This window comes from Convolutriloba macropyga, chromosome 6 (genome assembly GCF_964194025.1).
Source record: "Convolutriloba macropyga chromosome 6, txConMacr16.3, whole genome shotgun sequence".
Classification (NCBI taxonomy): Eukaryota; Metazoa; Xenacoelomorpha; order Acoela; family Convolutidae; genus Convolutriloba; species Convolutriloba macropyga.
In genome coordinates, this window is record NC_134473.1 from 25118796 (window position 1) to 25145993 (window position 27198).

Genomic DNA, 27198 nt, shown 5'->3' on the forward strand with positions numbered 1-27198 from the left:
AGGGGGGGCACAAACGGAAAAGATCCGATAATCTTAACCTGAAACAATTGTGATGATTGTACTCAAGAACATCTATGTGTAACTTTTCAGAAAAAGTTTTGTCAATTTCTTTTGTGTCGAATTACGTATGATTTTATTGTGAACATTTTCGCTCTATGCTAAATTTTGACATTTGTTAAAACCAATAGTTTACCTTAGAATCAACTTTAGCTTGAGCATATTTGATGTCTTTATTTTCTGTAAATTGTTGAGCTGAATTTTTGGATGTTCTGGTGAATGCTTTAACTTATATAACAAACAATCAGGCATGAAACAGTTGCTATGCACTTCACACCAATTATTGTTTCATCTTGCTTTCCATTTTCCTTATGTGACAGGTTGGTAACATTTAAGGACTTCTGATTTTGAATTCATTTCTAACCACGTTTAATTTTTGCAATACTTTTAATTTTTGAAAACAACTACGACTGAAATCTCTTAGAAGGATCATTGCTCATCTAAGGTTAGTTTTTGCTTGCAAGAGTTTGAGTTTTAGACTTTTTAGTGTTGAATATCATATAAGTTTCAGAAATAATGATATAATAGTCAGGTTTTAATTTTCGTTAACCACCGAACCCAATAGGCTCGGCAATTTGCTTTCTCAGAACAAAATTTCAATGCAAAGTTTCAAACTTCTGAAACAGTTACAATATACGTGGATTGTTAGGCACACATTAGCCAAATACTAAATGATGCTACAAATTTTGAAATTTCACAACACGAAATGGACTCAAAAATTATTATAATTGAAGCAGCCTGATAAAAAAAAACAGGGCAATAGAGTTTCATGTTTGTGAGAATCAAAAGGGAAATTGCTCTTCAAAACGAGTAGTAATCTTTTCCTCATTTTCGCCCGAAAATATTTTTATCGTTTTTCTGAAACACCTAGAAACCCTATCAGACCTCTATCCAGTTCTACTGTGCGCGAAAGAGAAGAAACATTACTACAGTTGAAGAGACAATACTACAAAAAATCTTTAAAAACCGCAGAAAAGGAACAGCAGTAAAAGCAGCAATAGAAGAGCAGACGTTAGAATTTTTAATCTCTTTTAATAGTTCGTTCTTATCGACTTAAAATATCCTTTAAAATATTCGGCTAAAATTGAAGTTAATAAATTATCAGTTTATAGTTAAATGAAGTTATTAGTTATTAGTTTTTTGATGAATTTAAAGCATTAGTTTGAAAATCCATAAAAGGTTAAAAAGGCGTCACTGCTCAAGAGTTAAAAATTTTTTATATTTTTTAACATTCGGTTTTAAAAAGTATTACGTTTTATTGACCATGTTCCAAAAAAACAGTCAGTGGTAGTTTAACCGCAATTTTTTTGAAATGTAAATTTTTTGAAGCGACAAAGTTTTAAAGTGTCTCATATTCCTAAAAGTGGGAGCTACGAAGTGCAAAAAACCGGTTAGTCGTTGAATTGATCTTTTTTGGTGTTCTACAAGGAAAACATGGATATTCGAAAGTTCCTAGAAAATGTTTAACCGCTTCTAAGAAATTGCTGCTAAATTGGACTTAACAATGATTCTTGCCTATTCATTTGTAGAACCACGATATGACTGACAGCCAACTTAATGTTGTTAGTTGCTTTGGTGCTCTCAAAATTTAAGCCAAAATTAGCTAATAATTGCCGAGTTGTGCGCTAAATTATAGGAAATTAGCCAGGTAGTTGGTCCATAGAGATGGTACAAACCTATCATTCGTATTTTTGTTCCGACCCACTTTAGTGGGGGGAGGAAGTATATAATCAAATGGGTTTTTTTTTGTTCAGTCTATTTTGGCCGGTCGATATAATCATCGTTGAGAAATATGAGTGATATCATTAGAAAGCTCGTCCAGAGTAGAATATGGAAACAAAAAGATTTTTTCAAATTTAATTTATTAAAGGGGATATTAATATTTTAAATTTTGTGAAAATTTGGCCGAATTACGTTGCTTTTTTTCGAAATCGCCGTGATTTTTGTCCCAATTTTTGTCAATTTTGCTTAAAAAAAAATGAAATTATTAGCGGTAGTGTTATTGCTTTTATCTTTAAAGATAGAGAAGGGTTGCTGAATTGTTCGATGTGAGTTTTTATGCTAATTTTATGCTCAAGAATCAGGGTGTTTGTCAAAAATGCGAACAAAAATGTATTTTTAGCCTGCTTTCTTTAAATTTGCTGGAAGTCCACAACTAGAAACTGCAGCCTTTTTCTTCGTATGCTCGAAAAGAGAGCTTTTTATACTCTCTCGGCCATTAAGAGTCTTCTGTAAGTAAATATAGTTGCCAGTTCTTTGCTAAAATAAATTCATTGAGAATTTGAACAATCTCAACAGATTGTACAAATTGAACAAACCGAACAATTAAGTTTTTTCACAGCCACACAGCATTATCAGCGCTGACTTTGGTCTCAACATGGATCTATACGACAAAAAGTATTTTAGATTTTTTGTGGCCGCTGCTTTTTTTCCAAACAATTTCTGCTTTTTTTGTTTTCATGTTGAATAAAAACAACAAATTCAAATCAGGTCTCAAATTTTGACGGATACTATTTGTAAAAACCGATTTCATGAAAAAATTATGAGGGTTTTAGAGTTGGTTTCGAAATTTCGTATGTTTTGCTTTCTTATGTTTTGCGTTCATTTTTTGTAATTTTGTACTCTAATATATTAATCTCCCCTATCAAAAAATCAAACGGCTTCATCAAAAGTTATTAGGCAATCTAGACAATGATTTCAGATGTTATCTAATGTCTTCTGTGACTTCAAATAAATTTGAAATAAGAAAATGGCTGTGAGTTTTTTAGCATTGGCACAATTTTATTTTATTTCTTTCAACTTCTGGCGTAGTCCCAGTTGAACGTAATCAATGGATTTTTGGTTATGATACTAAGAGTTTTTGAACTCAATTTTGAGTAATTGCACATTTTATGGGTTCGTTTTGTTTCCTTGTCAAATTATCACATTGTTGAAAAGTCGAATTGATGAAAATCATAGTTCAAAAATGCCGAGCCTTGGAACAACGCACAAATGAATACGCTAAACTTTTGTTCATTAGTTTATGTTTTCATGGGCTAAGACACAGGTCTCTTGAATAATTTAGAGAACATTTTTTTGTTTTTGCCACTGTTGGTCCTTCTTTTTATCTTCTAACGACATAAACCTGATAATGCTTCCTCAAGGCGTGTAATTGAAGCTATATAACAATTTCAGTTCTTAGCTATTTTTTGTAATGACTTTTAAGTTAACTTATTTTAAAAAAAAGCGAAAAAATTTGCAAATGTCTCTATTTTGCTCTAATTTTTGTCATCATGCAACTAAACCTCATTAATAAGTAGTCTCAACTACTTTTGTTGATTCAAACAAAAACTTGTATGTTGGTTATGTTTTTGGACTGATTGCTCTAACAATTCAATTTCATAAGTTTTCGAGTGTTCGATACTGTTCAATTTTTGGGTTTTTTGTTATCGTTTCTACGTAGTCCTTTTACAATGAAGACCCGTTGATGTTCAGGTGAGAAGCAATTGATGATTTACAGATAAATTCTAATTTCTTGCCGATAACATGTTATGGTAGCAGGTACCAATTGGCTTTTTGAGGTGTTGCTTATTAAAATATCCATTTTAGTTGAAATCATATCTCTGTTATGAATTATGAATTTTTTCAAAAGCACGTTTGGATTTTTGAGTTTTGCAAAATTGTTTAATGGTTCGTCGGTCAATTTGTAGCTTAGTCTTTGGAAAACAGGTCAGAGCCTGTTTGCAGTGAATATTTTATTCTTTATAACGGCTTTAGTGTTTCAATCAATTGTCTCTCGGCTTTGTTACTACGAGATTTCAAATATTCTCTGTGACTTTTGTATATTTTTACATTTTCTTCGATTTTGTTCTCTCTGTGAATTTTAATATTAATGGTAGGTTCCACTGGCGTTGAAATATTGTGCAATTGAACATTTTAATGTTTCATGTGACAAACTTATGGTTTTAAAGGCTTGCTTCACTGCCATTCTCGCGCAAATTAATTTGAACGTTATGTTTTTGCCGGTAATTATCTTTGTTTGTAGTCGTATGACATTCACTGGATAACGACAGGTCTCAATTGCTTTCTAAGTAGAAATAATTGAATATTAGTGGTTTCAGTTTCTATCTGATGACATTAATCAAATTGAAATTTTTTGTTTTCAAAAAAAGAAACGTACTTTTCGAATGTATTTGTCTTTCTTATTGTAGTTGTACGGCCTACACTGGAGAATGACAGGTATCAATTGCTTTTTGTGTAGATATAAATTAGTGTAGATATAAAACTTTTTAGTGGTTTCAGTTACCTATTGGCATCAATTAGTATAAATTAGTGTAGATATAAAACTTTTTAGTGGTTTCAGTTACCTATTGGCATCAATCCGTTTGGAATTAATTGTTTTTTAAAAAAAAACATATATTTTGATTTTCCCACATTTTTGCTCTTTTTGTCGAACTGTTACCCAGTCCCATTGAGGACAGGTTCCATATCTTTTCCACTGAAGAACAGTTTAATTTGTTTTGTTTAGGTTTTATCTGATGCGGGTTTGATTTTGTTGTTATTTTTTGCAATTTTGGACATCGAGTTTTGGCCGTAATTCACGTATGTTTTTTGATTTTCTTTATTGTCTTCTCTCGTAGCCTTCTTAACAAATTTCATCGGGTCTCTAATGTGGCCCTTTCTTAATTTTTTAGAGTTTGTTGAACGTTATATATGTTTTTGAATAATTTTTATCTGTTCTTCACCCAATTAAGTCAAGAATGTTGATGAGCGGGGTCGGAATTTAATCTGCGAACGCACATTACCGAGCTTCCTAGCTTTAATTTGAAGAGCTGAAACCAATAACGCTCTTTTACACAATTACAAATCAATAAAAAGAAAAGCATAAATGAAAAAATATAATAAAGATTAGATGGAAGCACAAAACTTTAAACTTTGATGACCCCTTAAAATATATCGAAATCGAAAATCTTCCAATTAATTTATTTTACGCTCAAACAAATAGTTTTCTGATGATACATCATGTTTACGTCGAAAATATTGATCGACCAGAATTGATTGAACATACAAACAAAAGAACATTTAACTCCCACTCCATTTAAGCGAGTCGGAAGAACAAAAGTCTTTGCGAAGCAGACGTTCATGTTGCTATAATGGCCGGTTTAATTTTGATAGTTTTTTTGGAATAATCCAATTGAAAAAAGTGAATGTTTTTTTTTAAATCATTGGGCGAAATTCTAGAATTTTGTATAAGAAGAAGACAAATATAACCATTCGATGCAGTCGATATATATATATATATATAATATATATATATATATAATATATGTATATATGTATATATATATATATATATATATATATATATATATATAAATATATATATATATATAAATATATATATATATATATATAATATATATATATATATATATATAATATATATATGTATGTATATATATATATATATATATATAATATATATATATATATCTCTGTTATAATCAGACCCTAAGTATTGTAACGAACTTAGAAAGCGTTGCCCTGGATTAAAAGATAACCAATTAAGTTATTTGACCGAGTTATAAGTGACAGAATATCTGTCTGGAATTGAAAACAATCTGTTCATGAATAAACAGTTTTCAAGTAAGATTGAATTGCTCAGAAATTTTATCATTTTCATCTCAGGATCTCGGCAGGGGGGGGGCATTTTGACCTTGAGACTTTTGAGATAAATGTGGTGGAATTTGTCTTTGAGTTTGACTGACAATCAGAATTTCAAATCCGTTAATACCACACAGATTTGAGCTACCTTGTAAACAGCTGTAAAGCTTATCCGTACAAAACTAGAGCGCGCTGGTGCACAATTTCTCAGCAGATAAGCTGATATCTAACAGAATTCTTGAGCTAAAAGGTAGAAAGAAATGGCGACGTCAGCACTTGCAGATCCCACAGAGCACTTGAACATCCATAGAAGATCAGAATCATCAGGTACCTACCTACTCTTCGTCTTTGCAAAAAAATATCGTTCTGTATCAAAAATCGTTTATTTCTACCCGAGAAAAAAACATCTTGATATGCATAAATTTTCAAAGCAGCATTTAACCAAACGGAAAACGATTTTGTCTTGAGTTGACTATTATTCAATTGATTTGACAATATAGTAAGCATCATAATTTCGTAAAAAGTCGATGTGACCAAAATGTTTTGGTGGAAATGGACAAATTTTTTTATATGAAGTCAATAAAATTTTGGCCCAAATGAAGCAAATAGCTCCACCTCTTTTTTTCTCCTCGGAAACATGTGTCGGGCATGATGTTTTCAGAAAAATCTTCTGCTATTGCACACTGCATGCACTGTCTGATTCGTTTACTTAATTAATTTTCCTCCGAAGTACACTAGTTTCAATGTAACTTATAGGACAAAGCAAATACTGATTTGATCTTACTAAATCTTAACTTTCTGTGAGATTACTTCTGTGTTAACTCTAGCGATTCCCAGAGTTATTCTTCAAATTTCCGAAACAAAAGTTTTCCGAATTGGTTTGTGCCGTACTGTTCCATAGAAATTCAGTATGTAGACTTTTCAAACAGCTTTTAATCTACATTTTGTACTCAAATTTTTCTATCCATTTTTACTCTAGTCGTAAGTGGAAAAAATGAGATTTCCGGTGTTAACTTGAAGCAATTAAATCGAGGCAAATTAAACTTACAATTGCGGAATGGCAGCAAAAGGTCACTAACTTTTCGATGACTTTTTAAAAAAATTTTTCTCTTTACGAAAGGAAAATTGTCCATGGTTTTGACTGAAGATGATGGAAAACTAGAAAAATTACTTAAGATATTTCCACAGTTCAATAGTTCCGTACTGAAACAAAAAAGAGTCTTTCACAGATCTGGTTGGATGAAAAAAAACTATTTTTGCGTCAATTGGGACTCTGGGAAATTTATGTCTATATGACTTCAAGCAAAGTAAGTGCCTTGATTTCATTTTCTGAAGTTGTTTTGACAAAACTTTTTTAGATGAAAAACGGATATACTGACGAATTTCGAAAACCAATAGTCCAAAATAATTGGTTGTTGAAGCAAAACTATAGAAATGGCCAAAATCTAGTTTAAAACCTAAGTACTTCAAATAAATACGGTTAATTCCACATGCTTTGATCATATGGAACTGTTTATAAAAACTCTTTTGAACACTCTGGTAAAAATTATTACTTCAAAACGTCTAAAATCTGATTTCAATTGAATGCTGCATAACAATTTCGGTAAAATAATTGAAGTTACCGTGACAATTTTGCATTCTAACGAAAATCATTGAGAAAAAAATATAAAAACCATCATTTTGTTTTAATGCATAAAACCCGGGGTGCAAAGATCTTGCGAAGTTGCTAACATAATTACCTAATTGAATGAAATTTTTTGGAAAAATTTTGTAAACTTTATATTTGTGCAAATTTAGAATTAAAAATACCTCAGGACATGAAGAATAACTTTGAGAGCTAAACCTTCCTATCCAAAATCATTTTAATCAGATCTATATGGGATTCCATATCCGTTTTATATTTTAAAATATCTTACTTGTTGAATAGCAAAAGACAATTTCTCTTGTCATGGAACTTCTGACTGACTTTATAGTTAATTTATGAGCACCGTTATGCTTGTTTTGAGGATAAAAATTTCTTCGAAACAGACATTTTATCTTACGCTAAATTTCCAAGAAAATTTGACTTTATCTCCGCGAAAAGATTTTGTCTTGACAAACCTTTTAAAGGGAAAGACGATAGAAATAAACTGATTTTTTTTCACTTAAACTTCGATTGAAACTGGAATTTTTATTTGCTTGATGTCTCAAATTATTTGATGTGTTGTTTGAGTAGGATTCTAGTACATTTTTCTCTTTAGTTAAGTTCTTTAATAAAAAATTGTTAAGTGTGCTCTTCCATTTTATCTCATTTATTTAAAGCCAAAAATCATTTGAACCGGAACAAACCTATAATCCCAATTTCAATTTCAGAATAAAACTATGATCCCAATCTCCACATTCAGTAATGATGACCCCTTAAAATATATCGAAACCAAAAGTCTTCCAGTTAATTTATTTTACACTCAAATAAACAGTTTTCTGAGGATACAGATCATATCTACGTCGAAAATATTGATCGATCAGAATTGATTGATCATAAAAACAAAAGAACATTTAACTCCGACTCCATTTAAGAGCGTCGGAAGAACGAAAGTCTTTGCGAACCACACGTTCATGTTGCAATAAGGGTCGGTTTAAATTCGATAGTTTTTTTTGGAATAACTTAATTCAAAAAATTGATTTTTTTTTGTGTCAAAAATTGAATGTGTTTAAAAATCATTGGGCAAAAATCTAGAATTTTGTATAAGAAGAAGACAAATATAACCATTCGATGCAGTCGATATATATCTGTTTTAATAAGAACCTATGTATTGTAACGAACTTAGACAGTGTTGCCCTGGTTTAAAAGATAACCAATTAAGTTATATTTGACCAAATTATAAGTGACAAAATATCTGTCTGGAATTGAAAACAATCTGTTCATGAATATAAACAGTTTTCAAGTAAGTTTGGATTGCTCAGAAATTTTATCATTTTCATCTCAGGATCTCGGCAAGGGGGACATTTTGACCTTGAACTTTGAGATAAATGTGGCTGAATTTGTCTTTGAGTTTGACTTACAATCAAAAATTCAAATCCGTTAATACCACACAGATTTGAGCTACCTTGTAAACAGCTGTAAAGCTTATCCGTACAAAAACTAGAGCGCGCTAGTGCACAATTTCTCAGCAGATAAGCTGTTATCTAACAGAATTCTTGAACTAAAAAGAAGAAAAAAATGGCGACGTCAGTTCTTGCAGATCCCACAGAGCACTTGAACATCCATAGAAGATCCGAATCATCAGGTACCCACTCTTCGTTCTTGCAAAAAAATATCATTCTGCGTTAAAATTGTTTATTTCTGCCCGAGAAAAAAACATCTTGATATGCGTAAATTTTCAAAGCAGCATTTAACCAAACGGAAAACGATTTTGTCTTGAGTTGACTATTATTCAATTGATTTGACAATATAGTAAACATCATAATTTCGTAAAAAGTCGATGTGACCAAAATGTTTTGGTGGAAATGGTCAAATTTGCTTATATGAAGTCAATAAAATTTTGGTCTAAATGAAGCAAATAGCTCCACCTCTTTTTTTTCCTCAGAAACATGTGTCGGGCATGATGTTTTCAGAAAAATCTTCTGCTATTGCACACTGCATGCACTGTCTGATTCGTTTACTTAATTAATTTTCCTCCGAAGTACACTAGTTTCAATGTAACTTATAGGACAAAGCAAATACTGATTTGATCTTACTAAATCTCAACTTTCTGTGAGATTACTTCTGTGTTAACTCTAGAGATTCCCTGAGTTATTCTTCAAATTTTCGAAACAAAAGTTTTCCGAATTGGTTTGTGCCGTACCATTTCATAAAAATTCAGTATGTAGACTTTTCAAACAGCTTATAATCTACATTTTTTACTCCAAAAATGCAATTTCCGGTGTAAACTTGAATCAATTTTTCCTCTAGCCACTATGTTCTGTTTCGGCTAGGTAGAAAATGAAGAAAATACAAAAAAGTCGAGGTAAATTAAACTCAACTAATTTTTCGATGATTTTTTAAAAAAGATTTCTCTTTACGAAAGGAAACTTGTCCATGGTTTTGACTGAAGATGATGGAGAACTAGAAAAATTATTAAAGATATTTCCACAGTTCAATAGTTCTGTACTGAAACAAAAAAGAGTCTTTCACAGATCTGGTTGGATGAAAAAAACTATTTTTGCGTAAATTGGGACTCTGAGAAATTTATGTCTATATGACTTCAAGCAATGTTCTGTTTCGGCTAGGTTGAAAAATGAAGAAAATACAAAAAAATCGAGGTAAATTAAACTCACAATTGCGGAATGGCAGCAAAAGGTCACTAACTTCTCGATGACTTTTCAAAAAAATAAATCTCTTTACGAAAGGAAATTTGTCCATGGTTTTGACTGAAGATGATGGAAAACTAGAAAAATTACTTCAGATATTTCCACAGTTCAATAGTTCTGTACTGAAACAAAAAAGAGTCTTTCACAGACCTGGTTGGATAAAAAAAACTATTTTTGCGTAAATTGGGACTCTGAGAAATTTATGTCTATATGACTTCAAGCAAAGTAAGTGCCTTGATTTCATTTTCTGAAGTTGTTTTGACAAAACTTTTTTAGATGAAAAACGGATATACTGACGAATTTCGAAAACCAATAGTCCAAAATATTTGGTTGTTGAAGCAAAACTATAGAAATGGCCAACTCTCTGTGAGATTACTAAATCTCAACTCTCTGTGAGATTACTTCTGTGTTAACTCTAGCGATTCCCAGAGTTATTCTTCAAATTTCCGAAACAAAAGTTTTCCGAATTGGTTTGTGCCGTGCCATTCCATAAAAATTCAGTATATAGACTTTTCAAACAGCTTTTAATCTACATTTTGTACTCCAAAAATGATGCGATTTCCGGTGTTAACTTGAATCAATTCTTCCTCTAGCCACAATATTCTAATTCGGCTAGGTGGAAAATGAAGAAAATACAAAAAATTCGAGGTAAATTAAACTCACAGTTGCGGAATGGCAGCAAAAGGTCACTAACTTTACGATGACTTTTTAAAAAATATTTCTTTTACGAAAGGAAATTTGTCCATGTTTTTGACTGAAGATGACGGAGAACTAGAAAAATTATTTAGGATATTTCCACAGTTCAATAGTTCTGTACTGAAACAAAAAAGAGTCTTTCACAGATCTGGTTGGATGAAAAAAACTTTTTTTGGCGTCAATTGGGACTCTGAGAAATTTATGTCGATTTGACTTCAAGCAAAGTAGGTGCCTTGATTTCGTTTTCTGAAGTTGTTTTGACAAAAAATTTTTGGATGAAAAATGGATATACTGACGAGTTTCGAAAACCAATAGTCCAAAATATTTGGTTGTTGACGCAAAACTATAGAAATGGCCAAAATTTAGTTTAAAACCCAAGTACTTACGGTTAATTCCACATCCTTTGATCATTAGGTACTGTTTATAAAAACTCTTTTGAACACTCTGGTAAAAATGATTACTTCGAAATGTCTAAAAACTGATGTCAATTGAATGCTCCATAAAAATTTGGAAAAAAAGTTTGAATTTACCGTGACAATTTTGCATTCTAAAGAAAATCATTGAGAAAAAAATATAAAAACCATCATTTTGTTTTAATGCATAAAACCCGGGGTGCAAAGATCTTGCGAAGTTGCTAACATAATTACCTAATTGAATGAAATTTTTTGGAAAAACTTTGTAAACTTTATATTTGTGCAAATTTAGAATTAAAAATACCTCAGCACATGAAGAATAACTTTGAGAGCTAAACTTTCCTATCCAAAATCATTTTAACCAGAATTATTTGGGATTTCATATCCGTTTTATATTTTAAAATATCTTACTTGTTGACTTCTGGCTGACTTTATAGTTAATTTATGAGCACCGTTATGCTTTTTTTGAGCATAAAAATTTCTTTGAAACAGACATATTTCTTATGCTAAATTTCCAAAAAATTTTGACATTATCTCCGCGAAAGGATTTTTTCTTGGCAAACCTTTTAAAGGGAAAGATGATAGAAATAAACTGAATGTTTTTTCACTTAAACTTGGATTGAAAATGGAATTTTTATTTGCTTGATGTCTCAAATTATTTGATGTGTTGTTTGAGTAGGATTCTATTACAATTTTCTCTTTAGTTAATTTCTTAAGTAAAAAACTGTTAAGTGTGCTCTTCCATTTTATCTCATTTATTCAAAGCCAAAAATCATTTGAACCCGAACAATAATCCCAATTTCAATTTCAAAATAAAACTATGATCCCAATCTCCACATTCAGTAAACAAATTCTTTGAAACAGACTTATTACTCTATGCTAAATTTACAAAAAAAATTTGACTTTTGTATCTCCGCAAAACTATTTAATCTTGAGAAGTGTTTAAAGGGCAAATTGATAGAAATAAAAAGAATTTTTTTCAATTTAATTTGGACTGAAAGTGGAAACTTTAGAGGCTTCATGTCTCAATTTTTTGTGTTTTTTAAGTAGGATTCCAGCAAAATTTTGATTTTAGTTACTTGTTTAAGTCGAGTCAAGTGTGCTCTTCCGATCTATCTCAGCTGTTCGAAGCGAAAGATCATTTGAGCCCGAATAAACCTATAATCCCAATTTATTGCCTTGGTACAAAAATCAATGCTCAGCATGGCACTCTAAATCAATGAAGTTATATGTAAGAAGTTGTATGTAAATTGATTTAGGGCATACCTTGATCTTCGCATGCATATTGCATGTTTTGATCTTGTAAGAGCGCTCAAGAAGTTTATAAGAAGTAGTTCTCATGTAAGATCTGTTTTAAAGATCTCGCATAACATCGCTTATCTCAAGGCATGCAATCTAATCAGAGCAGAACCAAAAAAATTTTATGCCAATTTTGAGGAAAAAATATGAATTTACAATTGTCGTAAATTAAATTATTATGGTTAGCGTAATTTATACTAAAATATAAACGTCCACGCTAATATCTGAAAATTTTTACAAGGCAAAAGTTTTTATATCTAACGTAGTTATAGTTAAAGAAACCGGTGTAAAGTAAAGAAATGAAGAGAAATTAATCAAGCTGCCTCGAAATAAAGGTCTCGTCAGACATACAGATTTAATGAAACGAGAAAAGTTTAGTTGAGCATTTAATTAAAATTTAGTAATTATCGATAATGTTTTGATAATGCTTTTAAGTACGAATTATTTTTTATCTTGTGTAGGATTTAGCCAGGTGAAGATATTCTAAGAAATTAATTAATATTATTTGACGATCTGAGGGAAACCGGTTTATAAAGTAAAAGACAAACATGCGAAAAACTTTTTAAATTGTTCGAAAATCTGTAACTTCTATCTATGTATATCGAAAACCCTTGCCTGGTTTTCGGCCATTGACCTGTGTTCATTTCCTCCGCTTGGCATCTGAGTACTGACAATTGGGGTCGCCGGTTCGATTCTCACCGTCGGCACACTTCTATTTCTCGTAGTCTGTTCGCGTTGGTTTATGACAACAGTTAAGCATAAGAGAATTACTACAACAGCCAGAAAGGAAATAGCTGATATTTTGAAAACCAGAAATGATTCATCATCCACTGTATAAATTGCAGTTTCAAAAGACGCGCTCAAATTCCGGTTCATTGTGAACTCTTGAATTAATGAATAATTGATAGTAAGCTTAGTTGATAAAAAGCTTTTCTTCAAAAAAATTCAAATATTAAATCGAGTAATGCAAAATTTTGATTAGAGCAATAAAGTAATTTAAATTGTTTGACCAACTGTTGCAAATTTTGCTCTCGATTTTTAAGATCTAACTTACCTGTCCTTGTACAAAATATCAGATTTATAAATCGATCAAAATGCTCGAAATGGGGTTATTTTAGTGGTCTCAGCTAGTAGCTAACAATGGAATAATTATTTTTCTTGAGAACAATTAACTTTCTCAAATTTGTATATATCTGTTTCAATTGCCAAGTCTTAAAAATGAGGAAATCGAAACAAAACCAAGTCAATTTTCACCGTAAAAGAACTCACTATTTTTGTGAAAGGGGTGACGGAGCTATGCACATAAAAAGCACAGCACAGTTACGACGCCAAATTAAATGGACTTAGGACTTTTGATCTCTTTTTAACGTGAACGCGTTCGCAATCCGCATCGCCCCAGGACACAGACATTAAGCTTGTAACTTTTTCATTCGGACAGAAAACGATGTCGCCAATTTTAAGTATATGTCAAGTTAATCAACTTAATTGGCTAAAATGTCTTCTGAGAGTTTCACTCTGGTTTTAAAGTCAATTTTCTATTATATTATCTTCTTAATTAGGTTAAAAACTTTACATTTTATACGGTTCAGTGACATTTTAACATCAGGGCTTAATAAAGGATAAGTATTAGTGTAACTGTTCTGTCTTTCCGTCTCAGAGATGGTTATTATTCATCAGATTTAAAATTGATAATACCAAAATTTACTATATATATATATATATATATATATATATATATATATATATATATATATATATAAACCCTATTAATGATTGGTTTATATATATATATATATATATATATATATATATATATATATATATATATGTATATATATATATATATATATATATATATATATATATATAAATTTATAAGAAATAAAACGGGATCGACAATTGTCCCCCTCTTTGCAACCTAGTAGAGAATGTGCTATACTTCACTACAATATTACTTGGCCAACAGTTTAGATAGCCGAATATTTTTTGAGCGTAATTGCGTGACGCTGCTCATGGTCATGCCTCTCATGCTCTGTGGGATGTAATTCGGAAACCGTGGTCCAATTATCACGGCAAAGCGCGCCCACAGACCCGCCAGTCGGCAATTCTTTTCGTTTTGTTTTTGAAGTCGTTCAATTTTCATAGCATGGCTTATTTTATCCTATTTAGTTTATCATAGTAGGCGCATTCGTAGAAAGTTATTGGTTGTCTCTGATTGGTTAATACATCGCTCGCTTAAATTCTGTTCAAGTATGGCCCCTCCTTTTGCAAATGGCAGGCAATTCTTTGAGACAAATTATCAGTGTCTAATCTATTCGGTTGCATTTGAAAAAGATAGAACATTTGTTCCGCTTCATTATTAGAGTTTAAAAACAAAAGTTGGCACCGTCCATTCGACATAAATAGATTGAAACAAAACTATGTTTGCGGGAGACTCAATAGCAGATAATTTGCTGGTACTTCGCAACCCCTTATATTGCTCAATAAATTCAATTGATTGAATTAGGAACAATTTATATCATTCACCACGGAAAGAAATAATTTTAAAAAACATGGGGGAAAATAAAAACAACTTGGGCAACATAAATGATAAAAAAAACAGATGAAATTTTTGGATCGCAAATTTGAGCTTGAACTCAAGTGGATAAGGAAAGATAAGGTGAACAAAAAACTCAAATTCAAATAAAGATTGTTGAACCATAGTTATTACTTAAAAAATTGTAATCAATTACTTTTTGAAAAAATGCGGCTAAAATATGCTCGTCTTTTTTAAGGAAAATTATAGTTTAAGTTATAATAAGTTCTGGAAAATGTACAAAAAACAGCTCAGATAAACTTATTTAATAACCTATGTTCCCGGAGAAATAAATGAAGATCTGTGCAGAAAAAAAAACAAAAGCAATATTTAAAAATTATCTGCTAATGGGTATTCTAACTCCAGGAAATCGACTAAATCATGGATGGTGGAAACAAATAAAGTTGGATTCTGTTTAATATGACCAGACTCGCGAATCATACTGTTATCAGTTTTGGTGTGTATCTGAAAAAACTTTAAAAAAAGAACAGAACTTTGAGACCTAAAATCTTTAAAATATTGCGTTTGAAACAATTTTAAATAATAAAAAAAATATCCTAAAAATACCTAAGAACGTTTGTCAAATAATATATTTCACTCTCAGTACCATATTGAAAATTGCCTTAATTAATATCCATTATATAATTTTGTCGCAGTTTGTAGAGCGAGTTTGTACGTTGACAGTGTACACCTTTCGAATTTGAATAGTTAGGATAAAATTGATCCCGCTCAGAAAAATGTTTGAAGAAAATTTGGCATTATGAGACGTTCAAATGGCAGCAAAATAATTATGACAAATTTAATTGATTGTTACTAAACATAGCAAAATCATCATTCCTATTAGTCGTAATCTATTGCTTCTGAGAACAAAAAGTGTTCTCTGTTTGAAAGCATAATGACTACTAATGAGTTGGGTCAAAATAGAGAAGAATTATCTTTTTAGATGTTTGTAAATTCTCTCCTGAGACAAGACAGACGCCATAAGTTTGTTTTCAATGAAAAGACTTGTTGTTTTTTAACACTCCTGTTTTATATGGTTTTTGTGTTTGGATGAGAGTTGTGTTATAATGATTTTTTACTTGCCGATATCAGATGAAGCTGAAAATTGATGGCTCCAGTTTTGAAAGGATTTTGTTTTCTTTGCAGAGATATTCTGTTCGTAGTTAGTGGTTTTCAGTAGTGAAAAAAAAGATTTTAAGACTATGACTATGCAAAATAACCTATCTTAAGCTGTGCGTCTACATATCTAGGGGCATTTTGAAGTTCATATTGAAATAAATTCTAATTTGTGGTTGAAACTGAAATTGAGAACGCACATTATCGATAATTCTTGCCTTATACACACTTAAATAGTTGTGTTTCAACTATATATTTTTTTCAAAAACTACACAATTAGTTTTTGTTGTAAATTACAAGACTTTTAAAGCTCCGAGATAGATTTTTAACCAAACAAGTAACTGGAATGATATGATTCGGCTCATTGACAGTTTTGTTCGTCACATTTTTGTTCAATCACAAAAATCTTTTAAGATTTTGCACACCTCAATTTTTTCTCACCATGCAAGTGGGCGAGAAGACAACATTATAGAAATTCTTTCTTTGGTTTCTTTCCCATCAAAGTTTTTCATTTTTTTTTGTTCCGACCCCTCTTGAGGGGGGGGGGGAGGAACTATATACTCAAATAGGTTTTTTTGTTCAGATAGCTTTGGTCGATCGATATATTCATCGTAGAGAATTTAGACTGGTATCATTAGGAAGCTTGTCCAGCGTAGAATATGGAATTCAAACGATTTTTTTTATTTTCGTTTTTTACAGGGATTTATCGATGTTTAAACTTTTGAGAAAATAGAGTGAATTCTGTTGATTTTATTCACAATTCTCGGAATTTTTGCCTAAAACTTTTCCAATTTTGCTAAAATTTGTTAAAAATTTTTCAAAAAATTATTGTTGATTTTATTTTTAAAGACAAAATTTTTATCGGCTGTTTTTATTTAATTTTTTGTCAAAAATTCTGGCTAAATATTTCACAAAATTCAGACTTCTTCATCAAAAACAGCCCGAATTAAGTTTCTTTAGTTTACTTTGATTAAATTTGCAGGAAGTGCACCCCAAACACCACTAACATAATCTTTGTCAACTCATAAGGGGGCTATTTCTTCTTCAACTTCCGTTGCGAGTGCTCTTTAGTTAAAACTTTGCCGTTTTTGCTGTATTTATTCGTTGATTATCAAAAACGCAGCATTTTTTTTTGATTTTTCAACTAACAAAATATCTATATCTATGGCATTTGAAAAATTAAGTTTGCTTTATGGACGAGGACCTTAGCAGGGCCGTTTTTTGCTAGCTTTACACGTTTATTATCAAAAACGCAGAATTTTTTTTTGAGTTTCCAAATAACAAATTATCTATATCTACAATATTCGAAAAATCAATAATTCCTAACGGACAATAAGCATTAGCAGGGATTTTTTGGGCCAATTTTGAACTGTTACAATCCAAATAAATTTTCGGATTGTAATCAATCGGTCTTTTTCAATTAGAAAAATTCGATCATTTTACATTAATTAACTGACAGATCAAGACTCACCAGTGATAGGTCTTATTGGCTTCCTATTTAGCTCCCAAATTTTTTCTCTAGTTCAATAATTGAAAGCTTATGCTCATTTTGAGTTCTTTAAATTATTTGATTTTTAAATAAAAAATGGCTTATTTAATTTTGCCTCCAGTTTTTTTTAATTTGGACAACTTGTAGCTTCTTGTCTGCCATGAAAGAATGCTTCTTCTTTCTAATGATTTCATCAAAATCAATCTTTTTTGCGGTTTCATGCCTTAAGTTATGGTTATCTGGCTTTGATTTTACTAGATTTCCTATTTTTTAAGTTTTTAAGTTTTTGCCCATTTTTCACGTTTTCGAGATTTGTCACATTATCACGTGATTGACAGTTCATATATCACATTATTGGCACTCCAATTAAAGCAAAATTGGTAAAATTAAAATCCTTAGAGATACAGATTATGGTTTTTAGGGCTTCGACACTACTTTCTCAAAGATTTTAATTGAATTTTTTAATTTTGTCTTCAACTGTCGTTTTTACTCTGTCCTTTTAGTCTTATGAAATTTCCTAAGCAATTATCCGGTTTTATTGGCTTTTCATGAAGAAATAGATGAGCCAATATTCTGATATTAGAAGACAGCTGTTGGCTTTCAAGATTTTGAAAACAATGGTTTTCAAAATAATAAATTACTTGAAATTCGCAATGTTGTTCCTTTTATTGTATATTTTTACCTAGTCCTGTTAATTACAGGTCGAATTTGACAATATTTTTGCAAAGAGAAGGTGTCAAAAATGATTGCTGTCACGAAATATAACGCTTTTAAATAATTCGTCATGAATTTACTGGCTTCGACAGAGGTTTTTCACAAAAAAAAGTAAACTAATTTTTGATTTTTGTCGTAATTTACGTTCTTTTTTAGACCTGGAATTAACTTACGTTCTTTTCAAATAAGGAGCAATTGAACATATATTGAGTGCCAAAGTATGGCATTACGGATTCGAAAGTGTGTTCTGGCAAGTTTTAATTGATTTTTTGGTTGTTGTCTATTTGTTTTTCTTTTTTACCGCATAGAAAAATGAATACCCACAGTTCTAAATTCCCTTCTGTCAAAATGATTTTCCTCTTTTTGAAATTAATTATTTTTTTTTAATTTACTTTCTCAATTTTAATAATTTTGTTCTTTATTGTCTAATTGTTACCAAGCTTTATTATGGACTGGTGCCAAATATTTTTTAGTGAATTAACAGTTGTTTTGTTTGGCTTAAGTTTTATCTGACGCTATGCTGACTTTTTTATTCAGTTTTGTTTTTTAAAATGGACATAAATTTTTTGATGTAATTAACGTTTATTCTTGTTTTTTGTTTTAGCTGTTCGTCTTAACTGGCTTTCTTAATATTGGCATACCTCATCAATCTAATTCATCATTTTTCATTCCACTGAGTTATTTACTTTGGAGGATATCTTTTCGTTCATACACTATTTTTTTGAAGAATAGTTGAATTTCTGGATTTTTCTTTTTGGTGCTCATTTGGTAGACAATTATGACAAAATTTTGGATTAGCGGAGTGGGAACCTTATGAGCGATCCCACATTACCGAGCCTTGTAGTTTTTTATTCATACACAAATTTGGAAAGCCTTTTGAAATTTTTTGTACGAAATTTCAATTGGAATTTGTTGATTCAATGGAAGTGAGTCTCTTAGAACATAGTGCACATTTTTAATTTATCAATATACAGTAAAAATGAATGTTCAATAAATGTGTTTGACTTTTTTCCAAAATTTTGGCGTCATAAACTCTTTTTTTACGTTTTCTGAACAAAAGAGAGAAACATTTATTTTCACCTTTATCTTCCTAATTTCTTCAAATGCATGCAGTGGAGCTTCTGGAAAATTTATTCAACACTTAATTGGAAACAAAAAAAGCCAGAAAAAAATATATTCTTTTTAAAAATGGAAACTTTAGCTCCAACAAGATTTCAGGACAAATTTTTAAAGGCGCAAATATTCAATGAATCATGACCAACATCAAGGGCAAAAATATTTTTGAAAATCCTCAGGAATGAAAAAAAATACTCCAAGCTAGCAGGTCTTCAAAAACTGACGTTTTGACTAAAGTTAGTGCAAATAAATTTGAAATAATACTGTTCTGTGATATCTATTTGAAACTTCAGGTTCAGATACAGATGTAAATAGGAAATGATTTGAAAAATTGGAAGTTTCACCAATTTGACTTAATATTTTTTTAATTTGATTTCTCTGCGACCAAATTTTTTTTGATGAAGTCTACAAAAAACTTTGCAAAAATTTCGATTTTCCAGTCATATAAAAAAATTAACGAGGAGGCTCGGTAATGTGCGTCCGCACATAAAGTTCCGACCCCGCTCATCCACAAAAAACCTACAAAAAATGCTGCTCAGAAGTTTAGATTATCCAATCAAAAAAAAAGAAAAAAAAATTAAAAACAGCCCATGTCAAAAAACATGATGAAATTTGCATTTTTTTTGGGGAATGGTTCACATCTGGTTAATGAAGCTTTTTATAAAAATATTTTTTTCTAAAAGCAAACACATGTGCATTAATGATAGCAGCTCAGTAAGACGGCCCTTAAGCCAAAAAATCACCCCACAAACAAATTCAACATGAATTGTAGCGGACATTACTAAATGGAGGTTGATTTTAAACAGAAAGAAAAATTTTCAAAATATTCCTATTAGAAATTTGGGCGTTTTGTGTTTATTTAGTCAGAGAGAGGCGGAAAAATAGAAAGCCACGCGAGTTTGAAACTTTGTTTTTTAATTGTTTCTGAATCCCACTTACAAACTTAGTAAGCTATTTAAAAGTACCATTCTTTTCTATCCAGAGGTTTTATCCAATAGAGATTTCAATTTCAGCTGCAGGAAAAATTGAAATAGAATTTCTTAAATTGTCTTTAAAAACGATTAAAACATTTAAAAACAAATCTAGGTACCGAGACATTTAATTCCGATACCCGGCTGCTTTTGTCCAAGTGCAGGGCATTGAAAATTTTTTGTTCAAAAAGAGTCACCAGAAGCTCGCCAAATTGTTCGAAACCATCAGAGTTGTTTTTATTTTATTGATATTTTTAAACAGATATACAAAAAGTGAACCAGTGAAGATCTTCATAATGGTTAATTGGCTGTCAAAAAAAGTTCGGGATGGAAAGCAGATAAATTTTCCGATTGTTTGACCTCTTTGCAACGTTTCAATTCAGAGTTGCTTTGTTTAGCTTAAATTTTATCTAACGCTATGCTGACTTTGTTTTTCAGTTTTGTTTTTTAAAACGGACATAAATTTTTTGATGTAACTAATGTTTGTTATCGTTTTTGTTTTAGCTCTTCGTCTTAACTCGCTTTCTTAATATTGGCATATCTCATCAATCTAATTAATCATTTTTCATTCCACTGAGTTGTTTACCTTGGAGGATATCTTTTCGTTCATGCACTATTTTTTTGAAGAATGGTTGAATTTTTGGATTTTTCTTTTTGTTCCTCAATTGGTAGACAATTATGACAAAATTTTGGATTAGCGGTGTGGGAACTTTATGAGCGATCGCACATTACCGAGCCTTGTTGTTTTTATTCATACACAAATTTGGAAAGCCTTTTGAAAGTTGTCATAAAAAATTTCAGGCGGAATTTGTTGATTCGATGAAAAGGAGTCTCTTAAAATTTAGTGCACATCTTTAATTTAACCATATCAAGTTAAAGTGAATGTTCAAAAAATGAATTTGAATGTTCTCGTCATAATCTCTTTTTTACGTTTTCTGTTACTTACTGGTCAAATATGGCATAATTACTGTCAAAGGAAGGTGTCACTAAGCAATTATTGTCAAAAATATAATGTTTTTAGAGAATTTGTTATGACTTTAATGGTTTCGACACGGGTTTTACAAAAAAAGGAAATTAGTCTTAAATTTTTGTCATAATTGACGTTCTTTTTATAGACGTAACATATATTGTGGATAACTGCAGGTCTCAAGAGCTTGCTTTGGAAGAATAAAAGAGCCTAGTTTATTTTTTTATTTTGTAATAAATGGCTTTCATGTCTTTCGAAATAAATTTTTTTCGTAAAAAAATTATTACTTAATTTTGCATTTTTTTATTTTTTGTCAACTTGTTACCTGGTTTCATTAATGAGAGGTCAGATAATAAATTATTGGTGTTTGAACAACGTTTGATCGAACATAATTTGAGGGCCAAAATATGGCTTTTATGGCTTTGACCGCGTTTTCTGGCACGTTTTAATTGAATTTTTGTTTGTTGTCTTTTTGTTGTTCTTTTTTGACATCCTAAAAAATGAGAAAGACAGGTCTTAATGCCCTTCTATAGAAGTATTGGTAATCGTAAACCTTTAAGACATTTTGTTTGTTTTCTATTTATTAGTTTTCTTTACCTTGAAATTGATTTTATTTAAAAAAAATTGAGCGAATTTTCTAACTTTGCTGTTTTTCTTCTTTTTTGTCTAATTGTTACAAAGCCTTATTAGGGACTCGTCCCATATCCTTTTTGGTGAATTACAAGTTATTTTGTTTAATTTCAGGTTTATATGACGCTATTTTGACTTTGATTAAATTTTGTTTTTGAAAACGGACATAACTTTTTGGTGTAATTAATGTTTGTTGTTTGATTTTGTCGTTCGTCTTGACTCGCTTTCTTAATATTGGCATATCTCATCAATCTAATGCATCTTTTTTTACTCCACTGAGTTATTTGCTTTGGAGGCTTTTTTCGCTCATAAACTAATTTTTTCGAAAAATACTTGAAATTTTGGGATTTTCTACCTGTTTCTCATTTGGTAGACAATTATGCCAAAATTGTGGATGAGCGGGGACGGAACCTTATATGCAGTCGCACATTACCGAGCCTCCTTGCTTAAATTAAGGCTCAACTCTCACCATGCTTGGGTTTGAACTTTTTCTTTCGAGCCATAGAAAATTGCCGTGGTAAACGGCGCCCCAATTTTCTCATTTTCACCGACACAATGTTTTGCAAGTCAAACTTTCTTAACATCTGAACTTTCTCAAAAACCATTAATTGGGTGTTATGAAGAGTTATGTCAAAAGCGTTTTAGCTATTTATCTCGAGTTCAGCTGCAATTTGGTAACTATTCTTTCTCTCTTCCATTCTGACAATTTTTAAATTTACAGTTGCAATAATACCTGATTTAATTAAAAGCTTCGCAAAAATGGTGATTCTTGGAATTAGCTTGAGGCAAAACAAAATCGAAGAAATGCAAACAAACTTATGCACAATCAAGTTTTGCAATGTCTTTTAAGCTAATGGCTCCGACTCCAATCTAGTAGAGGAGTCGGTGAATAACACATGCCAACCATTGGATTGATTATTGCAGAAATGAAAAAGCATAAAAATGTTATGACAAGATGTATAGAATTTTTTTGTTAGGCGTGCAATAAAAACCTTTGAGAAATTACAATAAAAATTTATTTCTGAGATTTTGCAACAAAACAAGTTAGTGCTCCTGTGCATTCAACAAATGTTGTTGGTAATTCTTTTGATGTATACTCACTGAAATGGCCAGCATATGTTTCGAATTTGAGTTCAATTGAAAGTTTATGGGCGTTTTTGAAGCCGCCATTACAAAACAGTCTTTTTTTGGAAAAAATGACCAAAAAATTTAAAATTTTGTATGAAAACTGTACAACCGTTCTTCTATTTATTTTTTGAAAGAAGCTATTAGCGTAATGATGTAACTAGAGACCTGATTTGATTGTCGAAGTTTATATACTATTAAACTTCCAGTATGAAATTAGCAAAAAAGTTTTTGGCAAGAGAAACACAACAAACCGACACTATGAGATACACTATCCGACCAATTTCTCATCAACCTTCAAAAAAGTATTTAAAAATTATTATAATAACAATTGTCACGTTAAATAACGTAATAAATGATCGTTTTTCAAATTAAGTAATGGACAATTTTTTTAGAATTTTCCTCGACTCAAACGTACACTATTAACAAAAGTGCTGCTGTCAAAAGGATCGAGTTGAAATTTTTCCTTATGAGAATTTGTGAGACTTATTTCGCTGAGGACACTGTTTACCCAATAAATATCTTGTACTATAAAAGAGTACACTAAAGTTTTAATTTAAAAAAAATACGTAATCAGTTTTTTTTGTAAATTGCAAGGCAGTAAAGCTACGAAACAGATTTTCACGAAACAAATAACTGGACTGGCATGATTTGTTTTAATCAAAATTTAAAAAGACACGAAACTTTAGTGCTGTTTCAAAGTCTTTTTTTGCCACTTTTTATTTCGATCCTAAAACTGCTTTTGCAACTTTGCAGAACTGAAATGTGTTTTTTTCACCATGCAAGTGGTCAAAAGACATCCGAAATCGAATTTCGAGAAAATTTTTGGTACTGTATAGTGGAAGTTAACGTTGCTCTTATAGTTAGATTTTTCTCCAGTTTGGCATTTTTGAAACTATAATTTTGAAAACAGTCAGTTTTTTCGGGGAAATAAAGAACATTGTTGGAGCCAGAAAACTGCAAAACCGTTACACTAAGAAATTTAAAGTTTAAAATTTTGACTAAATTGGGTTAATTTAGTCAAATTTACAGCAAACTTGAAACCAATTTCAACTTGTGTTGTCTTTTTTGAACACTTTATAGCTATTTACAAATAGTACATTTACAAATATTTTTTTGTCCGAAGATTCATCAAAGTTTAATAATTTAATATGCCGCTTGGCCCCCAGAATGTATTCATTTTCCACACTTCAAAACAATGTTTGTACTATTTTACCCGTCTCTCTAGATATTGGTTATTGATCCGACTGCTCTTGAGGGGGGAGGAACTATATACTCAAATGGGTTTTTTTTGTTCAGACAGTTTCGGCCGATCGATATATTCATCGTAGAGAGTTGAGACTGGTATCATTAGAAAGCTCGCCCAGCGTAGAATATGGAATTAAAACGATTTTTTAATTTTCGTTTTTACAGGAAACTATCGACGTTTAAACTTCTGAGAAAATATAGTGAATTCCGTTGATTTTATTCACTTTTTCCGGAATTTTTGCCTAAAATTTTGTCAATTTTGATAAAATTCGTTAAATTTCTGTAAGAAAGTGTTGTTTGTTATATTTTTAAAGAAAAAAATTTGTCGATTTTCTTATCTTTGTCAAAAATTCTGGCTGAATATATCAAAATTCAGACTTTTTCATCAAAAGCAGCACTAAATAAATTTCTTGAGTCCATTTTGATTAAATTTGAGAGAAGTACACACCCAAACACCACTAACACAATCTTTTTAGACTCAAATGGGGGCTATTTCTATTTCAACTACCGTTGAGAGTGCTCTGTATTTAAAACTTTGCCGTTTTGGCTAACTTTACTCGTTGAATATCAAAAACGCAGCATCTTTTTCTATAACATTTGATAAAACAAAAGTCCCCAATGGGCGAACAACATTTTCAGGGCTAGTTCTGTACCAATCATGGACTGTTACAATCCAAAAATAATTCGGATTGTAATCAGTCGGCCTTTTTTAAACTAAATTAGTCGATCTTTTTCATATTAATTAAAGAACAGAGCATTTCAAATCAAAGCTCAGTAGTGATTGGTCCAATTGCCTTCCTAAGCAGCTCCAAGTTAATGCATCTAGTTGGTTACTTGAAAACTTATGGTCGTTTTGACTTTTAAAAATATCTGACCTTGAAACAAATAATGGTTTATTAAAACTTATAAACTTATTAAAAAATTTTGCGTGTTTTTTTCTTAATTTAGTCAACTTGTAGCTTAGAGCCAGCAAAGAAAAACTGCTTCTTCATATTTTAAAATTTGATTTAAGATTTGATCTGTATTGCAGTTTTACGCCTTAAGTTATGGTTTTCTGGCTTTTATAATACTAGATTTCACTTTTTTTTTATTTAGGCATCGCCCATTTTTCACGTTTTTTTTTCTCGTTGTCACATTATCACCTTTTTGACAAATCGAATAACACAGTACTAGTGTTCAAAACAAGGCAAAATTGAACTTAAAATAATCTTTAAAGATGAAAAATGTGGTTCTAACGGCATCGATACCACTTTCTCGAAGAATTTATTTGAGTTTTTTTTAACTTTTTTCTTTATCTGTTGTTTTAACTTTATCTTTTACTCCTATAAAATTTCTTGGAAAATGACAGGTCTCATTTTTTCTTAATTTAGTCAACTTGTAGCTTAGAGCCAGCAAAGAAAAACTGCTTCTTCATATTTTAAAATTTGATTTAAGATTTGATCTGTATTGCAGTTTTACGCCTTAAGTTATGGTTTTCTGGCTTTTATAATACTAGATTTCACTTTTTTTTATTTAGGCATCGCCCATTTTTCACGTTTTTTTTTCTCGTTGTCACATTATCACCTTTTTGACAAATCGAATAACACAGTACTAGTGTTCAAAACAAGGCACAATTGAACTTAAAATAATCTTTAAAGATGAAAAATGTGGTTCTAACGGCATCGATACCACTTTCTCGAAGAATTTATTTGAGTTTTTTTTAACTTTTTTCTTCATCTGTTGTTTTAACTTTATCTTTTACTCCTATAAAATTTCTTGGAAAATGACTGGTCTCATTTGTTTTAAAGGAGGAATATATGCGCCTATTTAATGATTTGGGTACATAGCTGGTGGCTTTCATGACTTCGAAAACAATTGATTTTAAAAAAACACTTTTAACTTCGCATTTTTTTTGGTGTTTATTTGTTACCTATTCCGTTAATTACAGGTCAAAATTGATAATATTGGTGTGAAAAGAAGGTGTCAAAAGGGCGTGGTGTTCTAAAGTCTAATGTTTTTAAAGGATTCGTTATGCCTTTACCGGCTTCGACAAGGGTTTTTAAAAAAACAGTGAATTAGTTTTTGATTTTTGTCACATTTGACGTTTTTTTGTAGACGTAAGACATTTTATGGAAAAATGCAAGTCGCTGTTTTTTAAAAGAAATATGCAAATTTTTCAACTTTATTGTTTTTGTTCTTTATTGTCTAATTGTTACCAAGCCCTATTATGGACTGGTCCCGTATCGTTTCTAGTGAAATACAAGTTGTTTTGTTTGGTTTCAGTTTTATCTGACGCTATTTGGACTTCGTTATTAAGTTTTGTTTTTTAAAACAGTCATAAAGTTTTTGATGTAATTAATGTTTGTTGTTGTTGTTGTTTGATATTGCTGTTCGTCTTGGCTCGTTTTCTTATTATTGACATATCTCATCAATCTAATTGATAATTTTTTATGACACTGAGATGTTTGCTTTGGAGGCTATCTGTCCGTTCATACACCAATTTTGTTTGAGAATTACTTGAATTTTTGGGTTCTTCTATCTGTTCCTCATTTGGTAGACAATTATGCCAGAATTATGGATGAGCGTGGTCGGATGATGAATCGCGCATTACCGTTTTTTGTTTCAAAATTGTTTTCAAATACAACAACTGAATAAAATATCCTATGTAATTTATCCGAATGTGTTGTTCAAGAACACTAGTTGACATCCATATGAGTGAAAGTAGTATTATTCTCCTTTTTTTAATTTGAAAACTATTTAATCATGCGTATTTAATATTTTTTCCGAACGGTTGCTAAGTTTTATAAAGTAGAAAGACATATTTATTTTTT

The 27198-nt window shown here is 30.8% G+C and overlaps 1 protein-coding gene across 8 annotated transcripts in view; it reads left to right on the forward strand.

The window, feature by feature from the left end:
- Positions 1 to 27198, forward strand: part of LOC142341591 (uncharacterized) — a 499295-nt gene that overhangs the window by 93194 nt on the left and 378903 nt on the right. The window contains exon 1 of one of the 8 annotated variants that reach the window (XM_075392652.1): positions 5826 to 6027. The exons of the other annotated variants lie outside the window; for them this stretch is intronic. Within the exon in view, the coding sequence (XP_075248767.1) occupies positions 5961 to 6027 (67 nt within the window). The 5' untranslated portion in view covers positions 5826 to 5960. Of the gene's footprint in view, positions 1 to 5825; positions 6028 to 27198 lie in introns of those variants that run through there. 8 annotated transcript variants of the gene reach the window in all.